Below are 12602 nucleotides of genomic sequence, written 5' to 3' on the forward strand. Positions count from 1 at the left end.
AGAGTGGTTTTCGTAGAGGGAGAGGAACAATGGATCCTATTTTATGTTTAGAGGATGATATTAGAAAAGCTCAGATTAATAAAGAAACTGTTGTTGCTGTGTTTTTTGATGTGGAGAAAGCATATGATATGTTATGGAGGGAAGGGTTAATGATTAAATTACATCAGATGGGTATAGGAGGTAATATGTTTAATTGGTTATGGGATTTTTTTAAGGGATAGAAATATTCAAGTTAAAATAGGATGTCAGTTTTCGGAAATATGTAAAATAGAAAATGGAACCCCTCAAGGAAGCGTGGTAAGTCCAACATTATTTTCAGTTATGATCAACGATATTTTTAAAGAATTATCCATCGGTTTTGGTAAGTCACTTTTTGCTGATGATGGAGCATTATGGAAAAAGGGAAGAAATGTGGACCATCTTATTGTTAAAATACAGGAAGGTATAGATAAAGTGAGTAAGTGGGGAGTAAAGTGGGGCTTTAAATTTTCAATTGAAAAGACAAAAGTAATGTTTTTCACAAATAAAAAAATAGGGGTTGATAAAAAGTTGTGTTTATATGGGAAAGAGTTAGAAAGGGTTGATTGGTTTCGTTTTTTGGGAGTAGTTTTTGATAAGAAACTAACTTGGGGAAATCACATAGAACATATTATGGAGAAGAATAAAAAGGTTCTAAACATTATGAGGTGTTTAGCTGGGTTGACATGGGGTGCAAATTTCGATTCCCTTAGAAATATATATGTGTCTCTAATTAGATCAAGAATAGATTATGGGAGTGTGGTGTATGGATCAGCAGCTAAAACTAGGTTAAAAAAGTTAGATGTTATTCAAGCCAGAGCACTGAGAATATGTTTAGGGGCAGTTAAATCAACACCAATATGTGCATTACAAGTAGAGTCAGGAGAAATGCCATTATGCATTAGAAGACAGCAGCTAATGGTAAATTATTGGATAAGTTTAAAAGGACATAATGCAGATCACCCGGTTAAGAAATTATTAGGAGAGTGTTGGGAAAGAGGAAAGAAACAAATGAATAGTTTTGGGTGGGTTGGGGATGATAGAGCGAAAATTTTTAATGTATATTATAAGGAATTTAGTCCAACTGTATTGTGGCCTTTGAGACCGACATGGACTTGGAAATATATTAATGTAGACAGAACACTAACAAATATTAGGAAAAGGAACACATTAGATACTTGCCAAGAATTTTATAATCAAATGCAGAATAAATATAATGAATATTTGCAAATTTATACGGATGGGTCGAAAGACCCTAAAAGTGAAGCAACCAGTATAGCCGTAGTGATTCCTGAATTAAAGATTAGTATTTCAAAAAGAACATCTGATTATTTGAGTGTATTCGCGGTAGAACTAGGTGCTATTTTAGTAGCTTTAGAATGGGTGGAGGAAACTAATAGGAATAAAATAATAGTTTGTAGTGACTCTCTATCTGCGTTGACGAGTATCGGAAAGGGACGTACAAAAAATCATCAAAATATTTTATATGAGATTATGGCGGTTCATCATAGGATATGTGAACAAAATAAAAATGTTGTATTATTCTGGACTCCTGCTCATGTAGGTATTATGGGGAATGAAAGAGCGGACAGGCTGGCTAAGGAGACAATTAAAAAAGATGATATTGATATGCAAATAAAGTTATCTAAATCTGAAGGCAAAAGTATAATTTGGAAAGAAAGCAAGAAGATATGGGAAGATAGGTGGGTAAATGAAATAAAAGGAAGACATTTATTTAGAATACAAAAAACAGTCGATGTAGAAAGGATCAGAGGATTAAACAGGAGGGAAGAGATAATTATAAATAGAATACGAACTGGGCATAGTTTCCTAAACGGAACTCTTTTTAAGATGGGGAAACACCTTACTGGTTTATGTAGATGGTGTGATGAAGTAGAAACAGTGGAACATGTTTTGATTAAATGTAGGAAATACGCAAGTCAAAGAAGATTATTAAAAACAGAACTAGGTGTTAGTAGGGAATTGAAATTTGACAAGGTGATCGATCAGCTGAATAGTATTGAGGGGAAAAAGAAGATTTTTCGTTTTTTAAAAAACACTGGGATTTTTAAGAGTCTTTGAGGAGTAGGTGGTAGGAGGCAATAGAGGGCAGTAGTGCAACATAATTGGATGCAAGCTGCCGTTAAAATCTAAAGAAGAAGAAGAAGAAGAAGAAGAAGAAGTTTTTTTTAAGTCGAAAACATTCAACCTTTGAAAGTCAGAATTGTTCACTTCCTTTCCCCTCAATTTTTTTGTGTGAGATTTTTAATGGCGCTCATTGCTAATGACGTCATTGTTGCCCGGATGTTCCGACTAAGCACGAACAGAACGGCAACATCTGAACGTTGGAAGAAGACGATGTCCATCCAGGGCGCTTCATTTCAATATTCTTCGATACAGAAGCACAGTGTGAGGAAACTAAAACGATGGTTGAAATGCAGAGGACTCAAAGTGAGCGGAAAGAAGGCAGCCCTGGTTTGAAAGGTAGTTTTATTTTTATTTTTATGGCTACGGACAGCGTGTTAGCTAACACTCGTTAGCACTGTGTTATTAGCTAGCACTCGCTAGCACTGTGTTACCTGGGCCTACCTTGCTCGACAATCTGTGTAGGTAAAAGTATTGATTCATCAATGCATTGCAGTTCATTTTTCCAATTAAATAATTTAATTCTATTGGTGGGTATTGAATCGCACATATTCATAACTTAAATCAGAAGTTCACAAACAAAATCAGCTGTTGAGACCCACAAACATTTCCCCCAAAACACAGCTCTAGGTACCAAAATCTGCCTGAATGATTGGTAGGAAATATACCAGAAGTGTGTTGATTTCTTTAGGAAATATGTCAGTGAAAGGCAACTTGCTGAGGAACTTTTAACTAAACTTTAATAATGGTATTTGTTTTGTTTTGATCTTGTCATCACTAAAGTTAAACTAATGTTTGCATTCATTCCAACACAGAAAAAAAAGTCAGTTGAGTGTCGACTTCATACTGACACAGTGAAGAAGACTAGTTTATTGACTACATTCAGGACAATTAAGCAAGGTCAAAGTAATAAAAACACCCAACTTTATCTTGTCTAACTTAAATGAACAAAAACAAATGAAGATCTGAAGGTGTTTTCATGCATTCAGAAAAAAAACCAACCTGCAAACATGTCGCCAAGTATTCAGTTGTGCTTCAAAGCTTGTTCTTTCTCCAATCACACTAAAACGAACACTTTCTGGTAAAACCGCTGCTGCCTTATTCCCACAACTATGGAAGCCCATTTCTGCCATGAACCAAAAAATAAAAGCCAGCCAGGAAGTCAAATTTTGAGTTTTACAATCATGAAAACAAAAGTAAAAAGTCTTATAAATATGACTTTAAAATTTATAATTTTTCAAGTTACATTTGTATGAGTTAAAACTCTTAATTTTTACAAGTTTTAAAATCAGAATTATAAGAACAAAAGCCATAATTTTGTGAATAAAGGTCATAGTTATGAGTTTCAGTTAAAATTATGGGAAAAAGTAATCATTTAGGGTTTTAAAGTCATAATTATGAGGATAAGGGTCAAAATTATGAAAATGTAGACAGAGAAAAGTCATAACTATAAGTTTTTAAGTCATAATTATGAGATTAAAAGTCATCATTTTGAGTTTTAATGTCATAATTTCTCATTTGAATGTCATAATTTTGAGATTCAAAGTCATAATTTGCAAATAGTTTCTCTTAGGAGGCTTACTCCAGTATATCAAAAATTATGACATCCTGTGGGCTTTTGTTTTTTTATTCATGGCATGGATGGGCTTCCATTGAAATCCCTTTCAAGTGTCAGTGATCTTTTTTCCGGATAAGACAGAAGGAATTTGTTCCGATCCAGAACCCGGGGAAAATTCTCTCCTCGAATTTGGCTTTGTACTTGTGGATCAGCCGCACCTCCTTCTCGGAGTCTCCCTCCACCGACAGGAAGGAGATGACGCCGGCCGGCAGGTCGACGTAGACGCCCACGGTGGGGGATGGCGGCAGCTGGATGTCGATGTTCTCGCCGTTGTGCCAGACCTGGTAGCAGGAACCAGACCAGCCGACTCCCCAGGAGCCTTTGTTCTCCCCAAGACCGCAGGGCACCTCCTGGCCTTTACGGGGCAAACTCTCCGCCACCACGCCGATCACCACCCAGCCGTCGTAGTCCACCTCCCAGTAGCCTCGGACACCCATCAAGCCCTCCTTACACAGCACCTGCAACAGGAGACGTTCGTGAAACCAGTAGCGCTCCGCTCTACGGCGGCGTGCTAGAGATGGAAAGAAAAAGCTACAGAAAATTTACGCCAAATTTTTAGATTAAGCTTTTGTAAAAACATTTTCAAGAAAAAACTTGAAAATTTCAGAGTATCAAAAAAAAAAAATTGCTAAAAAAAAAAAACCCCAAAATTTTCTAGAAAAAAACTTTTAATTTTCTCAGTTTGAAAAGCAAAGATTTTGCTACACAAACCTAAGAATTATTCTAAAAAAAAAACTAGGACATTTCTGAGTTTCAAAAGTTGAACATTTTTGACTTTTGGAAACTTTCTGAGTTTTAAAAGTCTGAAATTTGCTAGAAAAAAATTTAAATCTTCAAATTGATCTAGAATGTTCTAGAAAAAAAAAAAAAAGAAATTTCCGAGTTTGAAAAGTCAAAATTACTAGAAAAAAACTCCAAAATATAAAAAAGTGCTAACTATCTCAAAAGTTAGATATTTTAAACTTTTTAAACTCAAAAAATTATAAGTTTTTTCTTGGAAATGTTTAGATTAATCTCAAAATCTCTTATTTTTTCCCAGAAATTCACTCCCTTTTTTCAGAGCTCTAGAATTTCTACAGACTGTATATAGTGAGGTCAACTTCCCAGTCGAAAAAATCAACTGAAACTTCCTCCAAAGTCTGATTTCCTACTGGGAAAGTTGGAGCAACTCGACTAACCTCAGTTAGTTAAATAGTTAACCATATTTCAACATGGCCGCTCCTCGCATCACCACGTTAGATATGTTGGAAACGCGTTTATTTCACAAGACACATACAAAAGTGCGTCTAAAACCAATGTTGCATATAGCGCCTGCAACTCTAAACTGAACCAATTAAAAGCGGTGTTTGATTATGGCCTTTCGTAAACCATGTTAATGGGCGTCGCCATGTTGCGACCTTTGAGTTCCAGGCCTGAGTCCTACCTGTGGTGAGTCCTGGTATCTTTCAGGCCTGTTGGGATAAGGGCAGACTGCGTCCGAGATACGAGCCACTTTGGCTCTGCCCTCAGAAATCCACAGCAGCTTCTGTGCTGTTTTGTCATCCAGAGAGACGGGGAACCAGTCTGAGGAGGTAGAAAAATAACTTGCGTGTGGAAATGTAGATTAAACATGGAGGTTCTTAAAGGTGACATTATTTTCTGTTTAAGGGCATCTTGTCACTTTGAATCCAAATAAACTGCTTCTGGCCACGATCCCAAACTCAAAGTTTATAATCGGATGTGAAAATGGCTGTAAAGAGTTGCGCAATTATACAACCATACACCTTTGAAAAGCAGAAGTGGATCCTCCTGCACAGCCAATAAGATTGCAGCAAGTGGGTTCCATATGGTAAGTCAACAAGGAAACACTTATCTTTTCCAGCAGACAAACTGGAAAAAATACCTTGTAACTCTGCTTGGGTTGCTAGGTGACGGACTAGACTTGGCTGGGGTTGCTAAGTAACGGGTTAGTTAACAATAGAGGGGTTTTTGAAATGTATTTGTTTTTTTATGCGGTTGGGATTTTTAAAAACTGTTTTAAGTTACTCTTAACTTATTTTTGTCTTATTTCAAGTGTACTGAGATATTTGCACTAGAAACTAGGCCAACAATACTTTATCAGATTTTGTGTTTTTGCAGTGTAGGTATAGATGATGGACATTTAAAAGCTTTAGAAAGCCTTACACTTCATGAAGTCAGCTCTGGTAGTTGGTTCAGGGATATTTGGCTCATATGGCGGCAGCTTCTCTAGAGTGAGACAAAGATATATTTATTAGCATTTACCAGGATGACTGAATCAAAACAAACAGAATTTGGTGATTTACCTTCTGCAGCGCTGCTTCCTTTTTTCCCTAGACATTTCAAAACAGAAAGCAGGATTATATTGCAGTCACTTTGAGCACATATGCTCTCATGCTTCCATTCCCTTTGGTTGAAGCATTTTGTCTGCAGTTGCAAAGTTTTCTTTGGCTCATTTGTCCATATGCTGAAGAAATACTTCTGGATTATTCTTAAAACGTACATCATCACAGTGTAAAACATTTATTTATATGAATTAAAATATTCATTGGTTTAAGAAGGCCTACTTTCCTGGACAATGTTATAAAAATGGACATAATTTAAGTAGAAAAGTGTGTGTTGGACCTGTGGGACTGTTAGCTAGTACTGTAGGTACCATCAGTGCACCCTCCAGTAGATTCATCCGGGACAAAAAAAAGACTAATTTTTATAATAATCACATCTTTTATGATATTAACTAAATGTGTTATCTGACTTTACAACGCTGTATACCATGTGTTAATGAAAAAAAAAAATTATTCTCTCTTTTCTCACATTTGATTACTGTGCACCGGCACATACGTAAAAAAAAATTTCAGTAGCAGTCCAGCAAATGCAATTAAACTACTTTTATCTTTATTTCTTCTTATTCTCTTTAGATCTTATACAATGACAATTAGCACATGCAGATCATACAATTACAGTGGAATCAACTCACTCTTCGGTTACCTAGCAACTCACTCACTCTTTGGTTACCTAGCAACAGTCTGCTGAGTAACTGGCGCAGCGGCAGTTCAAGGTTTTCCAACCATTCCTCACAACTGCTTACAAATAAATAAAAAAAACTCTGTGTAGAGAAAACTGGGTAAAACAGGAAAGTCACGCCATCAGTTTGGCAGAAGTTTAGATAATTAAAACAACAAAAAACTAAAGACTAATTGTCGATATTGACCGATGATAAAACGCTTATGTTGTGATCCGTTTTCCAGCTCTAACAAGATGAAAAATGTCATCTTGTCTCTGTCTGTGAACGTCCCTGTCTGACATGTGTTCTTATTTATCCGAGGAGATGTTTGCAAACTTTTTAAATAAGAAACCACTTGATACATAAAACCGTCACATTAACAGAACGTACGGAGACACCATGTTCCAAATGTTCAACATTACAAGAGGCAATGGTCGACTGTGGCGTGTCGGAAAACGGGCGAGCCAGACACGGATGACCTCGTCAGTCTTATTTAACCGCACCCTCTGTTCATTAAATGAGACAATGAAGAAGAAAGAGAGAAAACGGCAAACGCCGCAGAGGGATCAGGATTGAGACGTCAAGTCGGTGGCGAGCTGGAAGACTGAAAATATCCAGGATGTTCCACTGAGCAGCAGGAAGCGCCTGCCGGGATAAACTGACTCCATGATGGATGGCCTGACATCACAGCAATAGAGACATGAAGGGCAGGGAGGCATGAGGATATTTAAAGGAACCGGCTCTTTAAAAGGGATAAAGTTTATTAGAATTCAGTGTCTGAGCACTGCAAAAACACAAAACCATGTTTCTTATGGTTAAAGTGTTTTTATGTTTATATCTGTCTGATGTTTTCTCACTTCTAGCTGCAATTTGTTTCCACAGCTCAAGATTTTATATGACATCTCTTTTAGTTTTAATAACTATTTCTACACTAAAAACATGACACCTTACCAAGTATTTTTGATCTGGTTTTCACTGCAAATACATTAAAATGCTTAAAATAAGACAAAACTAACTTACAAGCAACTTTTCAGCAAGATGTAGAATATTTAGGTCAATAATTCCTTGTTATTGATGAAAAACTACCAGTTCCACTTATAGTAAGTGAAATAATCTGCTGGTATAACTACCATGTGTTTTTAAAATCAATATTAAGGAATTATTTACTTAAAACAAGCTCCTGTATCTTGCTGAAAAGTTACTTGTAAGTTAGTTTTGTCTAATTTAAAGTGCCTTAACATATTTGCGCTAGAAACAAGACCACAGTGCTTGGTAAGATTTTGTGTTTTTGCAGTGTTAGAAGACGGTTGAGGTTATAACCTAAGAACACTGCAAAAACACAAAGTCTTGCAGAGTATTTTGGACTAGCCTGTAGTGCAAATATCTTAGTACACTGTAAATAAGACAAAACTAACTGACAAGTAACTTTTCAGCAAGGCATAGGAGCCTGTTTGAGTAAACATTCTTTCAATTTCTAGTTCTATTTATTATTCCACTTGTAACATGGGAAAATGTCTTGTAAGGAAAATAATCTGCCAGTGGATCAAGTACTTTATTAAAATCAACATTAAGGAATTAATTACCTAAATCTTTTGCAGTGTTGAAATGTTTTTGACCATATAACTATTGAACTCTACAAAAACACAGAATCTACTTTGTATTTTTGATCTAGTTTATATAACGCTAATCCATGGAACACTGCTTGGGTTGCTAGGTAACGGGGCTGAGCTAGGCTGGGGTTGCTAGGTAACAGCACAGTGCCCATGGAATGTGACTTAACTGCAAACACACCAAATCTTACCAAGTAGTTTTGTCTTGCTTCTAGTCCCAATATCTTAGTTGTGTAAGTAAATTCATAAAATTTATTTTTTTTAAGTACTGGTTCCCCTGGCAGATTATTTCACTTGTAACAAAACATTTTCTCCACGTTAGAGTAATCTGCCAGGTGAACCAGTACTTTTCCACTTATATTAAGTGATTATTTACATAAAACAAACTCCTATATTTTGCTGAAAAGTTAGTTTTTTCTTATCTCAAGTATACTAAGATATTTGCCCAAGAAACTAGACTAAAAACACTTGTTTTTGTTTTGAACATATTCTGACGGATTTTGTCTCAAATCAACAGTCCGAAGTCACATCAGAGTCCCGCTAAAAGGTCAGCTGCGGCTCCTTGGATGATTTATGGGAGTTGTTTGTTTTGGACAGCCGTGCCAGTGGACTTTTTTCTCTCCACGACTCCGGTCTCATTGGGACGGAGCGACTCGTCTGGGCAGATCAGTTTCAAAACGTCCCACTGAGACAGCAAGATCAGAGGATAGGGACATGAGGGGCAGATCTGGTCTCATCCCACGGTGTTTTTATCTGGTGTCAAGTCTTACCGGCTGGAAAAATGGCGTAAAGGTGCGGAAGGATTCTGGAGAAATTTCGTCCTTCAATCTGACTTTCTCATAAAATAAATCAATAAAGCAAAATTCTGACACTATAAATCACTTAAGGAGGATTTTTGTGTTACTTCGTGCTTCAATCAAGCGGCCATAAATAACTCCGATATGAGCTTTTGCATTTTGTTACTTGAAATACTGTGCAGCATTTCACACTTCATTACTGCAGCAGCAGGAGGATGGATTAGTAACAACTGGGCTGGAGGCTGGAGGTGTCAGCTGCTAGGCATGGACTGGAAGTATGTATTTCAGAGAAGAAGAAAGGGCCAACAAAACATAAAAATGGTGACTTTTAATCTCAGAATCCTCTCAAATCCGAACAAATAATCAAACATTCTTAGCTTTATGTCAGTTATGTTGTTAGCATACAGAAATAAACACATTTACTGTCTTTTCTTCTTGGATTTCTAAACCTGGACTTGATCAACTCAAAGTCTGTTCCAATTTTATTTGGTAGATTTGATTTTTACGATTAGATTTATGTGATGGTGCTTAAACAGCTAAAAACAATTATGATTCTGAGGAAGAAAAAGTCCGAATTCTGAGAAAAGAATCAGAATTTTGAGACAAATGTTGAAATTCTGAGGAAAAAAGTTATAATGTAGGAAAGACAGAATTTTGGGAAAAAGTTGGAATTCGGACAAAAGTCAAAATTCAGAGAAAAAAACAATTGAGAAAAAGGTCTGAATTTTGAGAAAAATTTCAAAATTATGGGAAAAAGTTGGAATTCTGAGGAAAAAGTCAGAATTCTGATGAGTCAAAATTCAGAAAAGAAAAACTATTGAGAAAAGGTCAGAATTTTAATTTGTTTTCCCAGTGGCCCTGATCCTCTTCCGCAGAAACAAGACATCTTCAAAGAAAAGCATCTCAAAGACGCATCGAGTGGTCATGTTGCAACAGGTCAGGATTACCGAAGGCGAAAAAAAGGCAATGTGACACCGAGACGGACGCTTTCTCAGTAGCAAAGCCACACACTTTATAGACGTGATTAATGGTCGGGGAAACACTGGCATGGTCCGAGGTGACGACGGCCGTTTGGCTCGGAGCTGGACTGCCGGGCCGGCGGGTATGAAGACACTCAATGGGAAATAAACAGCCTCATAAAACTGGTGATAAAACAAAGTGACGAGCAACAAATCACTGTGAACCCGGGACGGTTAATGTCAGAAAAACAAAGACATCGCGGTGACCTTTCACCTGAGCCCGGTGGCGACACTTTAAATAGCTAATCAGAAACATGAAGGAGCAAAAATCAAAACGGCTTTTATCCTATTACTCTTTTCAGGGCTGAAACGGCTAATCATGATGAAATAATGTGAAATAGTCAACTAATTTAGTAAATGATTAATCGTTAACTGGAGCATTCAGACTCAAAGAGGCTATTTGCTGAAAAAACAGCAGATTCAGAGCAGTAATTAACCCAAAACTAATATTTAGAAGTACATATATGTACTGCATTTAAAATAACACATTTGTCTGTAAATAATTTTTAGTATTTTAGCCAAAACTCCTCAACTGGCAGTTTTAGTTTCACCTGGTTCAACTTCACTGAAGGAATGCTGTTTTTGGATTTTATGCAATAAAATGGTTGTTTTCCTAAAAGGATTTAAATTCTTACTTTCAATGTACGTCTAAAATGATGTAAAAAAAGTTTAAGTGAAAAATGAAAGAGTACAATTTCCACTGGTAGATTATTTCTCTTAAAACGTGGAACAAGGTTGTTAACGGTGAAATAATCTGCCAGTGGGACTAATACTTTTTCATTCATAAATATTAAGGAGTTATTGACTTGAAACAAACTCTTATATCTTGCTGAAACGTTATTTATAAGTTAGTTTTGTCTTTTTGGAAGTTTACTAAGATATTTGCACTACAAACTATATCGAAAATACTTATCAAGTTTGTGTTTTTGCAGTGTAAAGAGTTATTAAAACTAGAATAGATGGACTATAAAGTGTTGAACTAAAGAAACTAATTTCATCTTTACGTGAGAAAACATCAGACAGCATTAAAATAAACATAACACTTAAAATGTATGTTAAGACACATGAAAAGACAGTATTTAATTTAAGATGTTATGAAAACGCATTAAAATTAAATTAGAAATGCAAACGGAACAATAACGGACTTAATATGCGTAATACACTGCAAAAACCAAGTATTTTGTATTAGGTTCTAGTGCAAATTCCTCATTACACTAGAAATACGACAAAACTAACTTTTCAGCAACAATAGTAAAATAATCTGCCAGCAAATCTAGAACGTTTTATCAATATTCAAGAATTATTTACTTAAAATAAGCTAGGATATCTTGCTAGTTCGTTTTGAGTTCTTTAAAGTCTAATAAAATATTTGCACTATAAATTAGACCAAAATACCTGGTATGATTTTGTGTTTTTGCAGAGTAATGTGGCTAAAAATAGTAATTAGTGGGGATGATTGGGAACCGGTTGGTTCCGGTGGGACTCCATTCTTACCTGCTTTCTTGGGGACCGGCATGGTTCTGTTTGGCTCCTGGCGTGCAGCTCTTGTCAAAGTGCTTCCTGGTAACTCCAAGGCTCACCTTTATCAACTTCTGATGAGTGAGGAGGGGCAGACGGATGAGCCGTTTTTTTGTCGGATCGGATGGAACCGTCCCAAAAAAAGGACGATCCCGTCACTTGAAACTCGTGATACTTTTTACTGGGAACCGGGCTGAAGTACCGAGGACATCCCAACCATTCCAGCATGTTTGCATGCACTCGCACTGAGCATGTGCAGGAGGGACACGCCTGCGTCGTATTAAATGAGATGATAAATCGCTGTATTTCTTAAAGACAAATGAGGGTGAAAAAACATGCAGCCCTGTGCCCTTTGGAGTCCTTTTAACTTAAAGAATGGCCGCTAACGATTAAACTGATCCCGAATCCAGATGCCGGGTAGTGGGGTTATTTTCTGTTTGTAGGGTTTGAGCCGTCACTACGTGAGAAGGAAGCCAGCTTCTCACCGAGGAGCTGTCAGCGGTCCCACTTCCCATCCATCAGGAGCTGCTGCCGTGGTGCCCTGGACGTCTGACTGGGAACAAACTGTACCAACAGATGTTATAATGGAGGCAACAGCTGGAGGACGGTCTTCACCTTACAGATTGTCCTGATTCTATCAGTTTTCTGCTTTAAAGGTGACCTGCTCTGCTTCCTTAAACAGGTTAAAATAGGACTTTGGTCTATACAAAACATGTTCATTACATTTTTTTTTTTCTTCGCAAAATCATTCTCAGATAATGAGATCTAGTTCATAATGAACTGTTTTGGGTCGTCTTGTCACTTTAAATCCAAATAAGCTGCTGCTGGCCACACCCCCCTCCCCCCAACGCAATGTTTACATTTGATGTGAAAATG

At 36.8% G+C, this 12602-nt stretch overlaps 1 protein-coding gene across 2 annotated transcripts; it reads right to left on the bottom strand.

Moving 5' to 3' along the window:
- Positions 1-2987: 2987 nt before the first annotated feature.
- LOC116735765 (tripartite motif-containing protein 16-like protein) lies at positions 2988-11921 on the bottom strand. Of its 2 annotated transcripts, none has more exons than XM_032587843.1 (5): positions 11703-11921; positions 6085-6111; positions 5945-6007; positions 5205-5344; positions 2988-4239 (listed from the first exon to the last, which is right to left on the bottom strand). In XM_032587843.1, the coding sequence occupies exons 1-5, from the start codon at positions 11722-11724 to the stop codon at positions 3835-3837; spliced, it is 657 nt and encodes a 218-aa protein (XP_032443734.1). In that variant the 5' UTR covers positions 11725-11921; the 3' UTR covers positions 2988-3834. The 2 variants fall into 2 exon arrangements, with proteins under 2 accessions (XP_032443734.1, XP_032443735.1); XM_032587844.1 differs by having other exon boundaries at positions 5945-6002; positions 11703-11920.
- Positions 11922-12602: the final 681 nt, after the last annotated feature.

This window comes from Xiphophorus hellerii, chromosome 16 (genome assembly GCF_003331165.1).
Source record: "Xiphophorus hellerii strain 12219 chromosome 16, Xiphophorus_hellerii-4.1, whole genome shotgun sequence".
Classification (NCBI taxonomy): domain Eukaryota; kingdom Metazoa; phylum Chordata; class Actinopteri; order Cyprinodontiformes; family Poeciliidae; genus Xiphophorus; species Xiphophorus hellerii.